The sequence below is a fragment of the Perca fluviatilis genome, chromosome 18 (assembly GCF_010015445.1).
Source record: "Perca fluviatilis chromosome 18, GENO_Pfluv_1.0, whole genome shotgun sequence".
In the NCBI taxonomy this organism is placed as follows: Eukaryota; Metazoa; Chordata; class Actinopteri; order Perciformes; family Percidae; genus Perca; species Perca fluviatilis.
In genome coordinates, this window is record NC_053129.1 from 34,904,373 (window position 1) to 34,927,620 (window position 23,248).

Consider the following 23,248-nt stretch of genomic DNA (forward strand, 5'->3'; position numbering starts at 1 on the left):
AGGCCAGGGTGGATAGGATGGGAGATAATCAGAATCAGATTTATTGTCCAAGTATACTTACATACACAAGGAATTTGACTTTGGTACGTGTTAACACTCTCTATACATTCAACAAATAGACACGTAGTAGTAGACACATATGTAAATACACTATATACATATAGGCACATATTAACATAATATATGAACATACAAATATACAAATAAGACATATTATCAAGACAAGTACACATGGAGTAGGATGTAAGGTGCAAAAAGTTATAGTGCAAAGTAGTGTGCAAGATGCATATTGGAACAATAAGTATGTAATGTGTAGAGAAGATGGCGTTAGGCCAAAGTGGGGAGGACCCACTTATCCGCAGTTCAGCAGAGTGATGGCAGTGGGAAAGAAGCTGTTCTTATGTCCGGTTGTTTTTGTGTGCAGGGATCTGTGACACCTGCCAGAGGGGGAGGAGGTTAAAGAGAGTGTGTGAAGGATGTGTGGGGTCTTTGGTGATGTTCCCTGCCCGCTTTGTGGTCCTACCCGTGTACAAGTACTGGAGGAAGGGCAGGGGGGCACCAATGATTTTTTACGCTGTCCGACTTGTGTTATTGTTAGGCTATGGTTCTGACCCAGCAAACAGAGAAACAAACACGGACTAGGAGTATGATTAACAAAAAATATTTTTAATGACTATTCAGTTCTTTGGGTGTCCAAGGAAAGCAAACGCATGGTAGGTCAGCTCTGGGCTGGATAGAGGCTGAGGCAGGCAGGCAGAGGAATGTCCACAACTGTCTTGCAGTAATCCAAATGAGATGGTTGGAGTGAAGGAGTGGTTTGAGCTGGCAGCAAGGCACACCACGGCAGCAGGTCACACTGGTAGGTGCAACAACCTGGCGCCAAGGAGAGCCAAGCCCGGGAATATATACTGCAGGTTTGCTGAGTGGAATTGGAAGCAGCTGTGCAGGTAAGTGTCAGTGGGATTGCCAGCAGCTGCGCAGAGAGGTAGATTCCCAGCCACGCCCCATGACCTACTTCCAGGAGAGTAGTCAAACACCCATACAGACACCCAACACACAGTGGGGACAAACACACATACACACACCACAAACACAGTGGGGACAAAACAAGGGGAGAGAGGCACACAGAAACGGGGAGAACAGCTGCCCACATAACAGTTATAATCCCTTCACCTAGTCCTGGGTATTCCCCAAGGTCTTGTATATATAGTGTCAAATGTAAACAAGAGTTATCTCAGGACACTTTACAGATAGAGTAGGTCTAGACCACACTCTATTATATACAAAGACCCAATATCCCCCAAGAGCAAGCATTTGGTGAGACAGTGGTGAGGAAAAACTTCCTTTTAAAAGACAGAAACCTCAGACAGACCCTGACTATCGGTGGAGAGCCATCTGCTGCTGCCAGTCTGATGCCACCATCATCTGTCCTGGACCATTTGGCAACACAGATATTATAATAATGAGTAATGATAATGAAGAAGACAAGGACAATTTATTTGTCCCATTTTGCACATATCATAAAGATACTTAAAGATATTTTCCTTGTTGGAAAATAAAAGGCCCTGTGTATAAAACTGTATCATCAAACCTTTACGATCCAATTGATAATGTTTAATACTGTCTGTTAATCTTTGACTTCAGTTGTTCCTTCCAAAGTTCAGAGCTGCTCTGTGATCACATTTCTTAAAGAACTCTTCAGTCTGAAGATGAAGACAGAGAGTTGAGACTGCAGATGAATCAAAAGACCTTTGAAAACCTCCTGCTGTCAGTTACATGTTTGTTATTTCTCCTGTTGGTTTCCTGGTTAAAGCTGCTGAATAATTTCACCGCCGAACGTCGACTTCATGCAAATTATTTTCACCATCAAAAGGTAACGTAAATAAAAGTTTTCCGCCATTTTGTTGTCAGCAAGTGTCAGTTTTAAAGTGTTCTTATAATAGTAGAGATGAGCAGAAGTGAAGTGTTAAATTGTTGAACATGGATGCAGTTCTCTATTAAACTGGATCTGTATTTTTCTGGTCACTCAGTGTATTTCGTCAGCTGAAATTTAATAGACAATAACATAAGTCAACATAGGAAGATACAGACGACATGTTCCCTAGAATTTACATTAATAAATCACCAAATTGCTTTTTTAATTATGTGATGTTTACGTTACGTGCTGAAAGATGTATTTGTTGCCGAATTATGTTCAGAGGCAATGTTTTTTGAGTGAATATAGCGCTATATTTATGAACTGCACCAGAGTTGCAGAGAGGTATCATGTTATAGGTGTAACAGAGGTTTCAAGGGTCATACACTTGATTATCTTGAATGTTTGACATTTACTGTCCAACGTCCAGCAAAAAGACTTTGAAGGTGTTAACAGGCGGGATAGATTCTGATCAAGAGATTTAAAAACAACCATTAAATGTTTAAGCATGTGCATGTTCATGGTAAAGGTACAAAACAATGATGCATCTTCAAAAATATTGTGGGAATAAACCTTTTAGTTATTATATTTACTTATGTAACTAAGCTGAAAGCTGCAGCAACCAGAAAAGTAAAGAAAAAGTTTTTAATAAACAACAACCAGGATCTTTGTGCTACATATAAAAAATCATCATATAAACTACACAGTGAATCAACGTCAACAACAACAAACATTAACCATTGTAACATTAAAAAAGGTCTCTAAAATTGTTTAAACTTGAGCTTTACCACAGCAATTTATTTCTTTATCTCTGCATTTTGTATTTAATCAGACAGATTTTACATGCACACTCAATCTCTCAATTATACATTTTTTAACTGTAGATGATGTTGTCAATGTGCAATATAAAGGTTCAAGCTTATATTTTACAGTTTTTTTCGATTGCTAAACGACAGTGGGCACAACTGGAGTCACATGTGCAAAACTCTAACTCCAGTCTGCACAGCAGCAGTTCATGTGGACCAAACTCTAGTTCATTTTTCATTGCTTGAACACAGTTTTCAAAACTCTACACACTTATCCCATGACTTTAACCACAACGTGCACAACACTGTCGATTTACAGCACTTTGTTCAAATGCTAACACACTGCTGTCAACACTGTTAACCACACATTCAGAACAGAATAGATTTCAGTCTGGTGCCTATCAAACACTGCTGATTGCAATTTTAGCTGAAAGCCTAAGCAAGTGTCTTGTTTTAGACTAGTTAGTGAACATATATGGTATTTATACAGAGAAAGCTCAGAAAGCCTTTTTTTTGTATACAAACACCAAATAAGAATGAAACAATTATACACTGTACTGTTTGAGAGAAACAGATAAAAGAGCAAAGATACCAATATGTCAAGGTAAGATGTCTGAGGTTATGTACACAGCTATAAAAAAAGTGAAAAACACTATATCTTTACAATAGTAAAACTGCGTTCTTACTGTTTTTCATATAGTAATGGAGGTGAAAGCAATAGAAACACCACATTCATTAGTATTTAGAGATGATGAAGACATCCAATGTGATGAAGAAAACTTGCCACATGATGCTGGAGAGAGGCAGGATTAGTCACACTATTCTCTGGTACTGTTATGTACCTTTAGTTTTTTTCCCCAGTAATTCCATAAATTACTAGAGACAAAATACTTTATTGAAGAAAACTGCTGATTTTCATTCCTTCTTGTTTACCTTATGTAAAAATTGGTATGCTATACAATCTATATTTTTTCCTTAAATAAACTATTGAGTAGTGTCAAGTCACTCAAATTGTTCAAACTGTAAAGATGAGAAAGTTTGTAATTTGTGTATTGGTGTTTGATGCTAGTGTTTTTACCCTCAGTGTGTTCTGAGTGACAGTGTGTGTTATCTCAGTGAGGCTTGTGCATAGTGTTTGGCTGCACCGAGCCTGTTTTGAGACGTGTGTTAAGAGTTGTGTTGCTGTGAATGAGTTTTGCAGCTGATGTGAACTGTTTAGCTCAGGTGACTGTTGGTAGTGCAGACTGGAGTTTCAGTTTTGCACATGTGACTCCAGTTGTGCCCACTGTCGTTTAGCAATCGGAAAAAACTGTAATAACATCCTTATCATTGACTGCAATTAAAATAAGGTCAATATAAAACATAAAATAAAGTACAACAGCTATATCCAAACACCAAAAACAGATTCCTGCACCATAAAATATGCATTTCACAAAAGTTATAGTAGAACAAAATTGCCAATATTACAGTTTATAATAAGCCGTCATTTATAATTGTATTATCATCAACATCTGCTGGATTTAATTCCTTGTTCTTGGTTAGATATTGATAAAACAATAAAATAATGTTGCCCCTATGCAACATGCTGTTTTTTTATTGCAGTGCATGAAACTTCTTATTATATTTATTGTATGAACTTAAGGTTGAAGTCTCTTTGTCTGTGTCAGGGTACATGAGAACAGGTGTAAGTTTAACGACAGTTTTGACCTCTTATATGTACAAGAACTGCCCTGTTTGAGACCAAATAAACAAATAAATAAAGAAGTGGGAAGAACTATACACTTATCTAATCCTATCGTTAGTTAACAAGCTTTCTCAGTGAAAATTCTTTATAACGCATGCAAATATATCATTTTACTTACACTGTTAAATATTTCCCTGTTAAATAACAGGAAATTACTGGCAGCAGGGTTACCATTATTTTCCTGTTATTTTAACAGTTTATTCTTGTTAATGTTTTTTTACAGTGCACTCCCCGTAATGTTTTTTAACAGGACTTTACTGCAAATCATAGAAAAAACAGGAAATTACTGGCAGCAGTGTTACCATTATTTTCCTGTTATTTTAACAGTTTATTCCTGTTAATGTTTTTTTTACAGGAAATTGATGTTAAATCACCATTTATTTTGTTTCCATTAAATATTGCTTTTTAAATGTAATTTTAATTATTTTATGTGTACCACTGATTGTAATAGACATATTCTAGCATGAGTTAATACAAAAATAAGCATAATACATTTGTTAAGTGAAAGAAAACTATCTAGTTCCGTGTTGAAATTAACTTTTTTTGTTGTAATACAAACACTGAAAGGTAAATACTTACAAATGTAAGCACACATAGATTGGATCAATCACAGAAAAATACATCATGTTCATTGCTGACATCTACAACACTGTGGGCCCTATTTTAAGGATCTAAGTAAGGCGTGAAGCGCCTGGCGCAGGTGTGTTTAGAGCATGTCCAAATCCACTTTTGCTAGGTCAACAGGCGCCTGGTCCTAAAGGGTTGTTCTTAGTGTCTTCATTAATCAGAGGTGTGTTTTGGGCGTAACATGCAATAAACCAATCAGAGATCATCTCCCATTCCCTTTAAAAGCCAGACGCGTTTGGAGCATTGCTATTATGATGGAGGATTTATCTGTAATCTTCTGCATGTTTGTCTGTGTGTGTGTGTGTGTGTGCTGTATGTCCCTGTGTGTGTAACAAGCATAGTGTGTGTGTGCTGTGCACGAGCCTAGGAGCATTTTACTGATGCTCTGTTAAAATAACAATGAAATGCTGCGTTATTGACTTTAGACCAGGTTTGTGTTGGTCAATGGAGCCATCACTTCCCACTGCCTCAAGATAGCAATACACCCAGAATGCACCTGAACACACCTCCCTGTAAGACCAGCACACCCAGAATGCACCTGAACACACCTCCCTGTAAGACCAGCACACCCAGAATGCACCTGAACACACCTCCCTGTAAGACTCAAACTCCTGGTCACTCAAAAATGTTACACATAGGCTGAGATTAATGACAAACAAATCTCATGTTTATGGCTTAAAAATAGTTGTAGCAAATACATTTTTAAACCCAAATACATTGTTCAATATAACAAAATACTGAACCTCAACACTTAATGTTACCCAAACCACTTAAATTCAACGTGGATGAATACATTCAAGCTAAGACTTAACTTAAATTCATGGAACTCCTGGTCAATACTGTAAAGAGCAATAAACAATAATAACACTGTCACTGCTTAGACCACTAACCATTTTGTAAAACAAAGCACACAATGAGGATCCTTTGGAACGTCTTGGTTCTAAGAGAGAGAGAGAGAGAGAGATCCATGAATTTCATTTTGATCCAAAATTAAATCACATGGCTTTACCAAAAGCTAATTTCAGGAACAGAGCACAAAACAGACAGAATAACATAAAATAATAGAAAGTGTGATGAGTAAAAGTAATTGAAAGAACAAAAACAGAATGACAAAAGAGCATGGAAGAGGAGTTCAGCATTCTAACTTTGAAAGGGAGTTGAGAATGAATTTCCCCAGTCTCCTGAATCATTGCTGTTTGAACATATGTGTAATGTATACATCTAACTCACCATTTTCAAATGAAATCCCACTGAAAGTCCATGAGCCTACGCAAGAGGATGGTGACGTGTGAATTGACCGTTCTTCGTTTTTTTCCTCTTTGCAACCTTTGTCCTTTTTTTCTGGGTTTATACCCACAAAGCATCTGAAAAAATTATACACTAGTTGAAAATCTAGTAATTCACACAGACTAACAGCACAACAAAATCAACAAATACATGAACTAGTACATGAACTATACTCAACATGCACTATTTTCTTGCCTCTATGAATATTGTAAGTTGCACTCAAACTTTCTAAAGCAAAGTTAATTGCTAAATCCCATCACCAGACCTGTTAAAACCATGCTTGAGCCACAGCTAGGCCAGAACAAATGCAGGTTTTAACAGACAATATCTTACCTCTGGATGAATTCAAGCGTGCAGGCTGCCTCCTCTTGGTACTGTAGGTTAAAGATGTAAAAACAGGAAGAAAAAAAAGACGCCAGTTCTGTCACAAAGGTGGACTGGGTCCCTTCACACACATAGTCGGCCCCTCAATGCTGAGCATCCAGCGTGGAAGCGGCTTCCCGTTTCTCCTGAAACAAATGTTTTAACTTTCAAATTTCTGTTTTAGTTTTCATTTTGAATACAGAGTTTAGTTTGATAACATTGAATTCACTACATACAAGATATGGGAGATCATCTTGATCAGCAGTGTGATCAGGGATGGTACCCTGCATCTGCATCTGTAATTTAAAACAAAAACAAATGTACACATTTATCTACAAGTCAATGATAATCCAAACAGCAAAAAAGCACAAAACCGGGTGCACTATCCCAATGCAATTAAAAGAGAATAGCTGTTCACATAGATACAGCACTAGCCCAATCAGTAGTAGCTGTTTTTGCTGGATTGGACAGTTTGTAGCCCAAACTGCTATAATCCATCAAAGATGAGCAGCTGACATGAAATCATCAAATACAGTCTTAGACCAACTATCTAGCATCATTAACAGCTATCAGTAAATGTATTTAGCCGTTTGATTTTCAGGATGAACCTGCTTTAACCAGACGTGGCAATGAATGAAAGACATGGCAAGAATGGCACACAAACTTGACCACGGGAATGCTACTTAGGCATAACGTTAGCCTATTATTTATAGATTTAGATCGTATACATGAATGGACATTGAAATAAATTGTTTTCTAAGATTAATGGACAAACTATCGAAATCTTGCTAGCTGGAATCACCTAGCAGCTAGCTAGCTAAGTTAGTTAATTTCATTGACATATATAAAAGGTTCATTTCATGTCATGCAAGATCAGAGGGCATCTCCGTGTGTTTGTTGCAGGTTCAAATGCCTTCTTCTACGCTCCTTCCCAGAATCCAAAAAATACTGTATGAACATGTTATTTCAGATAGATGTGCGGTTAAATAACAAAAATGAGTGTTATTTAACAATGAGATGTAAAATAACAAACATTTGGTGTTATTTAACATATATTCCCTAAAAATTGACAGTAAGGCGCAGTTATTAAATATAACAGGTTAATCATGTTGAAATTTGGGTGTAAATTTACAGAAACATTTAACAGTGTACCAAATCTTGAATCTTACAATATACAATTTATTTCTCACGTTTATATCAATAAATCAATTATCAATTATATATATTATATTATATATCATATTATATATATTATACATATATATATATATATATATATATATAATTTCTTCAATATTTAAACAAGCACACACACACACACATACACACACATACTCACACACACTCACATACACACACACGCGCAGACACACACACTAACACACAGAAACAAACCAACACAGACACACACTCTAACACACACACACACACAACATTCTAACACACACACACAGACACATACTAACACATACAGACACACACTCTAACACACACACTCAGACACACACACACAGACATAAAACATAAAATAATGTTGCCCCTATGCAACATGCTGTTTGTTATTGCAGTGCATGAAACTTCTTATTATATTTATTGTATGAACTTAAGGTTGAAGTCTCTTTGTCTGTGTCAGGGTACATGAGGACAGGTGTAGGTTTAATGACAGTTTTTACCTCTTACCTCTCTATATATACAAGAACTGCCCTGTTTGAGACCAAATAAATGACTCCTTCTTGTATATATCCAGCAGTATTTATGAATGCCACTCCTTTCGTATGATTCTGAAATTGTTTGTCTGTTTTATGGTTAGTATGTTATTGCCTCAATGGTTTTACCATTCATCCTGGCCAGGACATTTTTTTGTTTCAAAGAGGCTTTTAAATTAATGTAAAAAACCCCACCATAGTGGAATTATTTAATACATTTCAAAGTAATCAAAGTTTGTTGAAATAAATGACGATAATGATGACGTTGTGTTTGTGAGAAGATGTGGACTCTGCTATGAATCAGTGTGAGGACAAAAAGGAGGGAGCTCCTCCCTCTAAAACCACTCTGTGCGGGAAACATGACAGCAAGACCAAAGCTCAGAGGTGAGAGGATGATCTCTAAATGCCCATGACTCAAATATCTCTAACATCATTATTCCCACTAAAAGCTCTCTGTGTTGAACAGACCGGACTCTCCTGTATCAACCTGTGAATCCACAAAGAGTGACCGTTCTAAGGGTCGACCTTTTGACTTCAAACATGGACAGCAGTCTGATGACCAAAGGTAATAATCGAAAGCTGGAAAAAAGCATTTTTAATATTTGAGCATTTTGGTACGTTTCCTTGACTTGTGTTTTAATCATTTAATCATTGATTCCTCTGGGATTCCTCTGGGACTAGCTGTGTGTCCATTAAAAGTGACCGGTCTAAGGGTCGACCTTTTGACTTCAGACATGGACAGCAGTCTGATGAACCTGTGTAAGAATCAAGAACTAAGAGTATAGGATTTGTCTGACAGAAACTTTTTACTTCAGCAATATTTTTGTTATATTTACCCTGACCTAGAAAGAATGTTTCTAAACTTAACATTGTAAATATTTAAAGGTTCATTTATGTTGTTTTTTACTATTTGTACCAGCCAAATTCAATGTTGATGCATGTTTTTTCAATACATAAATAATGTGCATTTTTTGCATGATTTTATCTAAGCACTTATTTATATACACCGGCAGTTATTTAATAATCATTGTTTGATTTTTGTTTAATATATACAACTTAGGCATTTTTTTGTATGATCTTACCTTAGCACTTATTTATATACATCAGCACTGCTATTCTGACCCCTCTGTCATCTTCTCGATATTGGAACAAGATTTGGCTAGGCTGGGATGTGAGTCCTCCTAGGAGAGAGAACTTCTCTTATCTGCCCAGTCAATAGCCAACACACCCACGGCAACAATAACATCCTATAGATCAATAGGCCTGTGCAAATAAAGCTAAACTAAACCTCTTCTAACCCCAATACTAACCCAGGAAGAATATTTCTGAACAAACTATTCTGAACCCAGCTGTGTTTCAATGACAAGCAACCACAAAAGCATTTCCATAATTAAATTGATATTTGTATGGGACCCATAAACAGTGTTAAGTATTTATATGGAATGGAATGGAATGGAAATTTATTTATTTTAAACATGGACAATGCACAAATAAACATTAAACTTGTAATAAAAGAGAATATGTCTTGGGCCAGGTTATAGCAACAATTGCTAATTTCCACCTGTAGTCCCTGGGCAGGTATGACAATTATAAAAATAACAATTTAAAATAGAAATTTTACAGGACTATAGATGATGCGGTGTCCATAGTAATTAAAAGCAAGCAGTTTAGCAGGGGCTAAACAGGGGCGCCAGCAGCCCAGTCACTCTCTCTCTCCCCCCTCCCCAGGACACACCCTCAAACAGAAGCAGCAGCTTAGGCACATTTGAGTACAATCCAACTCTAGACACTCATACATACACAGATACATACACAGATACACACACAGATACACACACAGATACACACACAGATACACACACAGATACACACACACACACACACACACACACACACACACACACACACACACATATACAGTATCTTATAGATGTGTGCAAACTTGCTTACTCATCAACCAACTCTTTGTTAGGCATGAGCAAGTGTGGGAATTTGTACATAAGATATATTCTGTGGGAAGGGCATTCCACTGCCTCATGGCCACACATGAGAAATAGGAACTCCCAAATTGGGTTTTACACTTTGGGATGCTACACTCCCCCCCTTGTAACGCTTTGAGTAGTTTGCACTGTTATTTCGGAGCAGAGTGTTACAAACCTTTTCAGATGGGGAGCATATATGATTTTATGTAGTAAAGACACATTTGAGTGTTTCATTAAATTATCAAAACTAAGTGGATCATATTTGACAAGTATATGACAGTGATGATAATGTTGTGTTTTCTTGTCATGGATCTTGAGGCAGTTTTTATACAAAGATTCTGAGGGTTTTATGACTGTTTTACATGCCTGAGACCAGGATGTAATTCAGTATAGAAGGTGGGGGATGATCATTGCATTTAAGTATGTATTTAAGTATTTAAGTACTAGATGCTTCAGTGGTGAGAGAGTTTCTTATGTATCTAAGATTTACTAAATTAAATTTCAGTTTGTTGCACAATGGGCATGTAAGCCCTTTAAGAAATTAGTATTCTGTTTTTTTTAGGAGGATCAAACCACAGAAGCAAGACTTGTCTTTTCCCAGCTGTGTGTCCATGAAGAGTGACCGGTCTAAGGGTCGACCTTTTGACTTTAAACATGGACCGAAGTCTGATGATCAAAAGTGAGAACTCTGTATTTTAGCCAGATTTTTTTTTTAAGATATGCATTTGTCAGCATGTTGTTTCTAGCAGAATTATATCAAAATATTTAAATTTAACATACATACAAGGAAACATGTATGCACCCAGGAAGAATTTGCTTACATGTGTATTAATCAATTATGTTTTAACAGGATCCCTCAGCAGAGAGCAGATCCCTCTGGAATCAGCTGTGTGTCCATGAAGAGTGACCGGTCTAAGGGTCGACCTTTTGACTTTAAACATGGACAGAAGTCTGATGATCAAAAGTGAGAACTCTGTATTTTAGCCAGAATTTTTTTTAAGATATGCATTTGTCAGCATGTTGTTTCTAGCAGAATTATATCAAAATATTTAAATTTAACATACATACAAGGAAACATGTATGCATCCAGGAAGAATTTGCTTACGTGTGTATTAATCAGTTATGTTTTAACAGGATCCCTCAGCAGAGACCAGATCCCTCTGGAATCACCTGTGTGTCCATGAAGAGTGATCGGTCTAAGGGTCGACCTTTTGACTTCAGACATGGACAGACATCTGCTGATCCAGAGTAAGAATTGAAAGCTGGAAAAAAGTATTTCACTGACAAAAAAGATTGCATCAAAGTATCAAATAATAGAAAACATTTGAACATCCTGGAGGAATTTCCTTGACTTGTGCAATAATTAGTGTTGTGTTTTAACAGGATCCCTCAGCAGAGACCAGATCCCTCTGGAATCACCTGTGTGTCCATGAAGAGTGACCGGTCTAAGGGTCGACCTTTTGACTTCAGACATGGACAGACATCTGCTGATCCAGAGTAAGAATTGAAAGCTGGAAAAAAGTATTTCACTGACAAAAAAGATTGCATCAAAGTATCAAATAATAGAAAACATTTGAACATCCTGGAGGAATTTCCTTGACTTGTGCAATAATTAGTGTTGTGTTTAAACAGGATCCCTCAGCAGAGACCAGATCCCTCTGGAATCACCTGTGTGTCCATGAAGAGTGACCGGTCTAAGGGTCGACCTTTTGACTTCAGACATGGACAGACATCTGCTGATCCAGAGTAAGAATTGAAAGCTGGAAAAAGTATTTCACTGACAAAAAAGATTGCATTAAAGTATCAAATAATAGAAAACATTTGAACATCCTGGAAGAATGTCCTTGACTTGTGCAATAATTAGTGTTGTTTTTTAACAGGATCCCTCAGCAGAGACCAGATCCCTCTGGAATCACCTGTGTGTCCATGAAGAGTGACCGGTCTAAGGGTCGACCTTTTGACTTCAGACATGGACAGACATCTGCTGATCCAGAGTAAGAATTGAAAGCTTGAAAAAAATGTTTCTCATCCTCATACTTGATTTAGTTTCCTCTTTTAAAACATCACATTCAAATATCAGAGCAGAATTTATTGTGTTCATCTCTTATTTCTAACGAAAATAATATAATGTCCGCAACACTGCTTTAAACTCCCATATTTAATATAAAAATGCAACGTTTCGACCCTGCTCTTATTTCTACCATGAACAATCATTACAAGAGACTGTGTTTGTTAAATGAAAGATTTTTTTCCACAGACTTCAGCAGCAGAGCTCAGATGTTTCTAGTGGTCAGTCTGACCCGCAGCATCAAACTGACCTGGACTCTATATTCATGGTGTGTAAATCTGCAAGAACAGCTACTACTACTTACTGCAACAACCACAAACTGCAGTCTCCATGCTACGCCATGTAGACCAGCAGCCTTGTCATGTGGTTGACAAAAATGGCATGTGGAGTCCACCAAGGCTCTATTCTTGGGCTGCTTTTGTTTAACATTTACAAGCCACTAGATCAGATAATAAAAAACTGAATATCTACCAATATGCTGACAATAAACAACTTTATATATAATTCAGTGTATCATCCACATATTGGTAGATATTTTCCAATATGCTGACGATACAAAATGTTATATAAGTCGTGTATTAACCACACATTGGTAGATATATTTTTGTCAGCATATTGGTCGATATTTTGTAACACCAGGTAACCATGGCTCCATAAAAGTATTAAGGAGGTGCAGTGCAAAAATCAAGAATTGGATGTGCCAAAATGTTCTCAAATTAAATGGTTAAGGTTAAATAGAATTATAAAAATAATTTTTGTTGGAGCCAAAGAAAAAACATTTAAAAGTCGGCTTCAGTCAGTAAAGTTAAAGACCCCAGACAAGTCCACAAATCTCGTTGTTGTCATGGACTACATGACTAATAGCTATATTGACATAATTACACAGTCAGAGTATTATCACCACCAATACATCAAGAATTAAATGACTTATGTTTCATTGGGATTTATAAAAACCTTATCCCTGGTAGGCTCTACTACTGTAATGTTTTTCCAGGTTTCGGATCCCACAGCAGTGGCTGATTCAGAGACCAGAAGAGAGATATTTACTGGCTTCCTGTGTGTCAAACAATTTACTTTAAAATATCACTGTTGGTTTATAAAGCACTTAGGGCCAAAATGTATTTTGAATCTGATGCCACGTTACCAACCTTTTTCTGGGCTGGTACGGGTTGGCTCACTCTCCCCAGAGTCCAAACTATCCATCCATCCATCTTCCATCCATCTTCGTCCGCTTATCCGGTGTCGGGTCGCGGGGGGAGCAGCTCCAGCAGGGGACCCCAAACTTCCCTTTCCCGAGCAACATTAACCAGCTCCGACTGGGGGATCCCGAGGCGTTCCCAGGCCAGGTTGGAGATATAATCCCTCCACCTAGTCCTGGGTCTTCCCCGAGGCCTCCTCCCAGCTGGACGTGCCTGGAACACCTCCTTAGGGAGGCGCCCAGGGGCATCCTCACCAGATGCCCGAACCACCTCAACTGGCTCCTTTTCGACGCGCGGAGCAGCGGCTCTACTCGAAGCTCCTCACGGATGACTGAGCTTCTCACCCTATCTCTAAGGGAGACGCCAGCCACCCTCCTGAGGAAACCCATTTCGGCCGCTTGCACCCTGGATCTCGTTCTTTCGGTCATGACCCAGCCTTCATGACCATAGGTGAGGGTAGGAACGAAACTGACCGGTAGATCGAGAGCTTTGCCTTCTGGCTCAGCTTTCTTTCGTCACGTGGCGCGATAGATGGAATGTAATACCGCACTCCGCCGATTCTCCGACCAATCTCCCGCTCCATTGTCTCCTCACTCGCGAACAAAACCCCAAGGTACTTGAACTCCTTCACTTGGGGTAAGGACTCATTCCCTACCTGGAGAAGGCATTCCATCGGTTTCCTCGCTGAGAACCATGGCCTCCGGTATAGAGGTGCTGATCCTCATCCCAACCGCTTCACACTCTGTTGCGAACCGATCCAGTGAGTGCTGAAGGTCGCAGGCCGATGATGCCATCAGGACCACATCATCTGCAAAAGCAGCGATGAGATCCCCAGCCCACCGAACTGCAAACCCCTCCCCCACCCGACTACGCCTCGATATCCTGTCCATAAATATTACAAACAGGATTGGTGACAAAGCGCAGCCCGGCGGGAGGCCAACCCTCACCTGAAACGAGTCCGACTTACTGCGCGGAACCCGGACACAGCTCTCACTTTGGTCGTACAGAGATTGGATGGCCCTGAGTAGACCCCTCACCCCATACCTCCCGCAGCACCTCCCACAGTATCTCCCAGGGGACCCGGTCATACGCCTTCTCCAAATCCACAAAACACATGTAGACCGGTTGGGCATACTCCCATGCCCCTCCAGGATCTTCGTGAGTGAAGAGCTGGTCCGTTGTTCCACCGACCAGGACGGAATCCGCATTGTTCCTCCTCAACCTGAGGTTCGACTATCGGCCGAACCCTCCTTTCCAGCACCTTGGAGTAGACTTTACCAGGGAGGCTGAGAAGTGTGATACCCCTGTAATTGGCACACCCTCTGGTCCCCTTTTAAAAGGGGGAACCACCACCCCAGTCTGCCACTCCTTTGGCACTGTTCCAGACTTCCACGCAATGTTGAAGAGACGTGTCAACCAGGACAGCCCCTCCACACCCAGAGCCTTGAGCATTTCTGGACGGATCTCATCAATCCCCGGGGCTTTGCCACTGTGGAGTTGTTTGACTACATCAGTGACTTCCGCCCGGGAAATCGACGCCAATCCCCCGTCATCCTCCAGCTCTGCCTCTAACATAGAGGGCGTATTAGTCGGATTCAGGAGTTCCTCAAAATGCTCCTTCCACCGCCCTATTACCTCCTCAGTTGAGGTCAACAGTGTCCCATCCTTACTGTACACAGCTTGGATGGTTCCCCGCTTCCCCCTCCTGAGGTGGCGAACAGTTTTCCAGAAGCACTTTGGTGCCGACCGAAAGTCCTTCTCCATGTCTTCTCCAAACTTCTCCCACACCCGCTGCTTTGCCTCTTTCACGGCAGAGGCTGCAGCCCTTCGGGCCCTTCGGTACCCTGCAACTGCCTCCGGAGTCCTCTGGGATAACATATCCCGGAAAGACTCCTTCTTCAGTCGGACGGCTTCCCTGACCACCGGTGTCCACCACGGTGTTCGTGGGTTACCGCCCCTTGAGGCACCTAAGACCCTAAGACCACAGCTCCTCGCCGCAGCTTCAGCAATGGAAACTTTGAACATTGTCCACTCTGGTTCAATGCCCCCAGCCTCCACAGGGATGCACGAAAAGCTCCGCCGGAGGTGCGAGTTGAAAGTCCGTTGGACAGGGGCCTCCTCCAGACGTTCCCAATTTACCCGCCACTACACGTTTGGGCTTACCAGGTCTGTCCAGAGTCTTCCCCACCCCTGACCCAACTCACCACCAGATGGTGATCGGTTGACAGCTCTGCCCCTCTCTTCACCCGAGTGTTCAAACACACGGCCTCAGATCAGATGAAACGATTATAAAATCGATCATTGACCCTTCGGCCTAGGGTGCTCTGGTACCAGGTACACTTATGAGCATCCCTATGTTGCAACATGGTGTTCGTTATAGACAATCCATGACTAGCACAGAAGTCCAACAACAAACAACCACTCTGGTTTAGATCAGGGGGGTGCCTCCCAATCAAGCCTCTCCAGGTGTCTCCATCATTGCCCACGTGTGCGTTGAAGTCCCCTAGCAGAACAATGGAGTCCCCACTGGCCCCCATGCAGGACTCCACTCAAGGTCTCCCAAGAAGGCCGAATACTCGAACTCCTGTTTGGTGCATATGCACAAAAACAACAGTCAGAGTTTCCCCCACAACCCGCAGGCGGTAGGGGAGGCGACCCTTTCGGTCCACCGGGTAAACTCCAACGTGAAGCGGCGTCAGCCGGGGGCCTGTTAGTATCCCCACCCCCGCCCGGGCGCGCACACCCTGAGCAACTCCGGAGAAGAAAAGAGTCCAACCCCTATCCAGGAGTACAGTTCCAGAACCGAGACTGTGCGTAGAGGTAAGCCCCACCAGATCTAACCGGTAGCGCTCCACCTCCCGCACCAATTCCGGCTCCTTCCCCCACAGAGAGGTGACGTTCCACGTCCCCAGAGCCAGCGTCTGCTGCCCGGGTCTGGTCCGTCGAGGCCCCTGACCTTCACTGCCACCCATGTGGCAGCGCACCCGACCCCAGTGGTTCCTCCCACAGGTGGTGGGCCCATGGGCTGAGAGTCCAAACTAAACGCTGAAATAAATTAATTTAAGTAATTTCTAATCCACATTCTGAAACAAACTCACATAATACTTGAACCCTACTGAGGGCGTTCTTTTAAATCAAGGGTTAAAATATTTCTGTGTGCGACTACATTTTATGAAATTCAATTTAGGACTACTTATTCATATCTTCATTGCACCGTGATTGAATTAGCGTTTTATTTTATCTTATTTTTATTTTCAATTTTATTCAACTCTTTTAAATCTTGTTTAAATGTGTAATGTTATATTGCCTTGTGTTATTTTCATGGTGCACATTACGTCCTATGTAAAGCACTTTTCATTGCCCTGTTGTTGAAAGGTGCTATACAAGTAAACTTGCATTGTCTTTCAATGTAATTGTGTTCTTCTAGTTTAAATTTTAATTTTAATTTGATTCTGTTCCAGGTGCTTGAGGAGAACATTGTTAGTTTTGTGAAGAATGAACTGAAGAAATTCCAGAAGGTTCTGAGTCCAGATTACCAAGAATGCTCAAAGAAACATAGGGAAGGTGAGGAGGTGGTGGATGGCAAGGAAGAAGAAAAAATGAAGAGCAGCAGAGAGGCATTTCTGAAGATTACACTGCACTTCCTGAGGAGAATGAATCACAAGGAGCTGGCTGACTGTTTGCAGAAAAGTAAGACGCTTTGAACATGTATAACATGATAGCAAGAGGGAAATGGGTCCAGCATGTGAAATATTTTAATTTCCATACTTTGCTGTAAATATCCTGCACACATCTGCATGAGATCTGTTAATTCCTATGAGCAGCAACCAGTCAGTCAGGAACTGTTTGTCCAACAAATGATGAACTAAATAGATTTAATATAGGATGGTACTTAATGACAGGAAGTCAGTTTGTTTACAGAAGACAGGTCTGGCCTTAATCAGGGTCATAATAATATTTGTTACTTTGTGTTATTGAGTGTGACCCTTTTTGTCATCATTAATCATCACAATAACGATAACACACAAATAAATTGAGAGTAAACTATACAGGTTTATTTATATGAAATGTTTTCATATATCAGGTTTACTAGAGTCAAGATATTTTCATTTGAATTTCAATTTTCATTCAGGAACTGGCGCTGGAGCTCTCTTATGCCAGACTAAAATAAAGTCTGATCTAAAGAGGAAGTTTCAATGTCTCTTTGAGGGGATTGCCAAAGCAGGAAACCCAACCCTTCTGAATCAGATCTACACAGAGATCTTCATCAAAGGAGGTGGGACTGCAGAGGTTAATGATGAACATGAAGTCAGACAGATTGAAACAGCATCCAGGAAACCAGACAGACCTGAAACAACAATCAGACATGAAGATATCTTTAAAACCCCACCTGGAAGAGATGAACCAATCAGAACAGTGATGACAAAGGGAGTGGCTGGCATTGGGAAAACAGTCTTAACACAGAAGTTCACTCTGGACTGGGCTGAAGACAAAGCCAACCAGGACATCCAGTTCACATTTCCATTCACCTTCAGAGAGTTGAATGTGCTGAAAGAGAAACAGTACAGCTTGGTGGAACTTGTTCATCACTTCTTTAAACACTTTAAAGAAACAGAAGAAGCAGGAATCTGCAGGTTTGAAGAGTTCCAGGTTGTGTTCATCTTTGACGGTCTGGATGAGTGTCGACTTCCTCTGGACTTCCAAAACACTGAGATCCTGACTGATGTTACAGAGTCCACCTCAGTGGGTGTGCTGCTGACAAACCTCATCAGGGGGAATCTGCTTCCCTCTGCTCGCCTCTGGATAACCACACGACCTGCAGCAGCCAATTTGATCCCTCCTGAGTGTGTTGACATGGTGACAGAGGTCAGAGGGTTCAATGACCCACAGAAAGAGGAGTACTTCAGGAAGAGATTCAGAGATGAAGAGCAGGCCAACAGAATCATCTCCCATGTTAAAGCATCACGAAGTCTCCACATTATGTGCCACATCCCAGTCTTCTGCTGGATCACTGCTACAGTTCTGGAGAACGTGCTGAAGACCAGAGAAGGAGGAGAGCTGCCCAAGACCCTGACTGAGATGTACATTCACTTACTGGTGGTTCAGTCCAAACGAAAGAGCATCAAGTATGATGGAGGAGCTGAGATAGACCCGCACTGGAATGAAGAGACCAGAAAGATGATCAAGTCTCTGGGAAAACTGGCTTTTGAGCAACTGCAGAAAGGCAACCTGATCTTCTATGAATCAGACCTGACAGAGTGTGGCATCGATATCAGAGCAGCCTCAGTGTACTCAGGAGTGTTCACACAGATCTTCAAAGAGGAGAGAGGACTGTACCAGGACAAGGTGTTCTGCTTCGTCCATCTGAGTGTTCAGGAGTTTCTAGCTGCTCTTCATGTACATCTGACATTCATCAACTCTGGTGTCAATCTGCTGTCAGAAGAAGAAACAATGTCCCGGCTGCCTAAAGTCTTCAGAGACAAACCTAAACCAACACATCTCTACCACTGTGCAGTGGACAAGGCCTTAGAGAGTCCAAATGGACACCTGGACTTGTTCCTACGCTTCCTCCTGGGTCTTTCACTGCAGACCAATCAGACTCTTCTACGAGGTCTGCTGAAACAGGCAGGAAGTAGCTCAGAGATCAATCAGAAGACAGCCAAGTACATCAAGAAGAAGATCAGTGAGAATCTCTCTGCAGAGAGAAGCATCAATCTGTTCCACTGTCTGAATGAACTAAATGATCATTCTCTAGTTGAGGAGATCCAACAATACCTGGGTTCAGGAAGTCTCTCCACAGATAAACTTTCTCCTACTCAGTGGTCAGCTCTGGTCTTCATCTTACTGTCATCAGAAAAAGATCTGGACGTGTTTGACCTGAAGAAATACTCTGCTTCAGAGGAGGCTCTTCTGAGGCTGCTGCCAGTGGTCAAAGCCTCCAACAAAGCTCTGTAAGTGGATAAATTACTGAATATATAAATATGAATAGAGGAGAAACCACAAACACTTTAAACTTTTATTCATCACTGATTCCTCTTTAGGCTGAGTGGTTGTAATGTGTCTGGGAGAGGCTGTGAAGCTCTGTCTTCAGTTCTCAGCTCTGAGTCCTCCTGTCTCAGAGAACTGGACCTGAGTAACAACAACCTGCAGGATTCAGGGTTGAACCTCCTGTCTGCTGGACTGGATAGTCCACACTGTACACTGGAAACTCTCAGGTCAGGTGGTTTAAGCTATCTGTAAACTGGGGCACAAAAAATATACCATTGTTATATCATAGTAATTTTGCAAGAGAAGTACTCAGATTAATTGAAAAGTAAATATTTTTAAATCTACTTATATTTTGAAAAACATAAACCAGGGTATAGTTTTGCACAACTTCAATTATTTTCATTTTATTAGCTGAATTATGTTTGCCTTGAGCCTTGCACCCACATGCATAATTCACATTACATAATAAAATCAGTTGTTTTGAATATGTACCTCTCTTTAAAGGCTGGGTTTGTGTAAACTGTCATGGCGAAGCTGTGAAGCTCTTTCCTCAGTCCTCAGCTCTGAGTCCTCTAGTCTGAGAGAGCTTGACCTGAGTAACAACGACCTGCAGGACTCAGGATTAAAGCAGTTGTCAACTGGACTTCAAAGTCCACTTTGTACACTGGAAACTCTAAGGCAAGAAATCAGTTTTTTAAATACATTATCATTTCAAGGTTTTCATTCTGGTTAATGTCAGCAAAATATTCCTGCCCCTTTGATAACCTGAAATGTTGCTGTACTGACCTTAAATTCCAGTGTGTCAGGCTGTCTGATAAAAGAGGAAGGCTGTAGTTCTCTGGCCTCAGCTCTGAGCTTCAACCCCTCCCATCTGAGAGAGCTGGACATGAGCTACAATCATCCAGGAGTGTCAGGGGTAAAGCTTCTGTCTGCTAGACTAGAGGATCCAATCTGGAGGTTGGACACTCTCAGGTATGGACAGATAACAACAGCTAACTGCAAAGCTGCATTCTTAATCATTTGTTTTATGTTAGATATTTAATTTTTTAATAAAGAAGTTTAACTTAAATTACAAAATTGTTGGTTTACCTACACTGAATTAACTGAAATGCTTAATATAATCTGATGGCAGAGATGAGGTTTTGTAAAAACTAACAAGGACATTTAACACAGGACTAAGGCTAAAGTTAAAAAAATAGCTGAGGAAATTTACACTGGATTTAAGAGAGAAAGAATTTGGGCAATAATGTAATGACTGTTCGTTGACTAAAACTCTGAAGGATAGAAAATGACTAAAATGTGAAATTACAGTAATGAGCATTTTCATTTAAAGACTTAGACTAAATCTCCAATGGCTGTCAAATAAACAACTGGCTGTAAGTCTTTAGGATTCAACGCTCATTGTTATTATTATTAAAGTTATGATTTTGACAGGACATTGCATCTTTATTTTGCAGACCCAAGTGAAGGAAAAAAGGGAATAGGGATAAATGAGAATACAAGCTAAGAAACACTTTACACACTGAACAGCAGTGAGGACTCACATTGGATAAAAAATATGTATAGAGAAGGTTATTCAATGCGCTTGTATGTTTACATAATCTGTAAACTGTGTTTCTGTCTCCAGGGTGGACCATGGTGGACAGCAGTGGTTAAAACCTGGTCTGAGGAAATGTAAGTTTGGATTTAATTTGATCCATGACTTTGAAAATCACACAAAAAACACACACTTAATCATTTTCTACTAAAATTTGAATTTATTTTGTTATTGTTATTCCATTTTTATGGTGTCAAATTATAACTTTTACAGATAGAGTAGGTTTAGACTACATTTTTATATCATATACTGTATATTGATCTATAAACTACTGTAATTTACAGAAACCCAACAAATTCCCACAAGAGCATGCATTTGGTATGTCAACAAGTAAAAGAACTGAGACTATAAACTGCTGCCATTGTTTCTTGTTCTTTCTGTCAGATGCCTGTGAACTCATACTGGACACAAACACAGCGCACAAAAAGCTCAAACTGTCTGAAAACAACAGGAAGGTGACACTATCAGGAGAGAAAGAACGGCCTTATCCTAACCATGCAGACAGATTTGACCGTTGCAGTCAGATTCTGTGTAGCAATGGTCTGACTGGTCGCTGTTACTGGGAGGTCGAGAGGAGAGGAGACATTGATGTAGCAGTGAGTTACAGTGGAATCAGAAGGAAAGGAGAGGGCTCTGACTGCAGGTTTGGAAGGAACGATCAGTCATGGAGTCTAAACTGCTGTGATGGTCGTTACTCTGTCTGGCACATCAACAAGGAAACAGTCCTCCCTTTCTCTTCCTCCTCTGTCTCTAACAGAGTAGCAGTGTATGTGGACTGTCCTGCCGGCACTCTGTCCTTCTACACAGTCTCCTCTGACACACCGATCCACCTCCACACCTTCAACACCACATTCACAGAGCCTCTTTATCCTGGGTTTGGATTTGGGTTTGGTTTTGGGGTGGAGTCTTTGATGCTGTCACTGGACTCCGCAGTGTCTCTGTGTTCATTGTAGGACAGAAGAGAAACACTAATATTGCTGTCTTCTGGAGGAAATGCAATGCCACATGAATTACTCTCTAATCTTGAGTGATTGATCTGGAAAAAACTAAACCCTGTGTCATATCATCACACATTTTTCTTAAAACAATTTCCCAATACATTTACAAAATTCATCTATTGTTAGGTAGTCTATATCCACAACCTTCCTCTTCCAGGATTGCCACGGTGCCACTGGAAATTCCGCCGTATGTCCTTTTTTGGACCGATTTCTATCACCTTCCTCTTTTTTTGTGTGTTGGCTGAGTACTATGGTTAACTGCTCCTCAGATCTCTGCAGGGTAAATCCAGACAGCTAGCTAGACTATCTGTCCAATCTGAGTTTTTTTGTTGCATGACTAAAACTACTTTTGAACGTACACCTGTTCCACCAAAACAAGTTCCTTCCCGAGGCTATTTAGCAGAGGCACCGGGGCTCCATGCAGCGCTTAGTGCCACCCATGACGATTGTGATTGGTTTAAAGGTCCTATGACATGATGCTTTTTGGATGCTTTTATATAGGCCTTAGTGGTCCCCTAATACTGTATCTGAAGTCTCTTTTATATAGGCCTTAGTGGTCCCCTAATACTGTATCTGAAGTCTCTTTTATATAGACCTTAGTGGTCCCTTAATACTGTATCTGAAGTCTCTTTCCCGAAATCCAAAGCAAAGCAGAGAAAGGGGAGGTAACCTTTCCCCTTATGACGACATAAGGGGAAGATTCCAGATCGGCCCATCTCAGCTTTAATTTTCTCAAAGTCAGAGCAGGATACCCAGGGCTCGGTTTACACCTATCACTATTTCTAGCCACTGGGGGACCATAGGCAGGCTGGGGGAACTCATATTAATGTTAAAAAACCTCATAAAGTGAAATTTTCATGCCATCGGACCATTAAAGAAATGCTAATAAACCAGAGCATATGTTTCTCCCATCCTGGAATGCTGTGTGTACTAGCCAGGTCTTTCTAACTGCAGTGTCTCCCCTTAAA

The 23,248-nt window shown here is 40.6% G+C and overlaps 1 protein-coding gene and 1 long non-coding RNA gene across 2 annotated transcripts; one reads left to right on the forward strand and one right to left on the reverse strand.

Annotated features, from left to right (window-relative positions):
* Positions 1 to 1,618: 1,618 nt before the first annotated feature.
* LOC120546635 (NACHT, LRR and PYD domains-containing protein 3-like) lies at positions 1,619 to 22,791 on the forward strand. Its single transcript, XM_039781715.1, has 18 exons — positions 1,619 to 1,873; positions 8,730 to 8,832; positions 8,915 to 9,013; positions 9,130 to 9,207; positions 10,993 to 11,109; positions 11,281 to 11,394; positions 11,565 to 11,678; positions 11,814 to 11,927; positions 12,063 to 12,176; positions 12,311 to 12,424; positions 12,688 to 12,766; positions 17,159 to 17,387; positions 17,830 to 19,648; positions 19,739 to 19,912; positions 20,190 to 20,363; positions 20,484 to 20,657; positions 21,313 to 21,359; positions 21,667 to 22,791. Exons 2-18 carry the CDS (start codon positions 8,744 to 8,746, stop codon positions 22,233 to 22,235), a joined length of 4,218 nt encoding a protein of 1,405 aa, XP_039637649.1. The 5' UTR covers positions 1,619 to 1,873; positions 8,730 to 8,743; the 3' UTR covers positions 22,236 to 22,791.
* LOC120546697 lies at positions 5,646 to 6,828 on the reverse strand. Its single transcript, XR_005636925.1, has 3 exons — positions 6,713 to 6,828; positions 6,323 to 6,456; positions 5,646 to 6,032 (listed from the first exon to the last, which is right to left on the reverse strand). It is a non-coding gene; the product is annotated as an uncharacterized LOC120546697 (long non-coding RNA).
* Positions 22,792 to 23,248: the final 457 nt, after the last annotated feature.

Excerpts from the sequence above, each read along its gene's own strand:
- LOC120546635 (XM_039781715.1), top strand. The coding sequence starts at position 8,744 with ATGAATCAGTGTGAGGACAAAAAGGAGGGAGCTCCTCCCTCTAAAACC. Across the intron at positions 11,110-11,280 it reads CCGAAGTCTGATGATCAAAA|GATCCCTCAGCAGAGAGCAG; the intron begins GTGAGAACTCTG and ends ATGTTTTAACAG. Across the intron at positions 19,649-19,738 it reads AAAGCCTCCAACAAAGCTCT|GCTGAGTGGTTGTAATGTGT; the intron begins GTAAGTGGATAA and ends ATTCCTCTTTAG.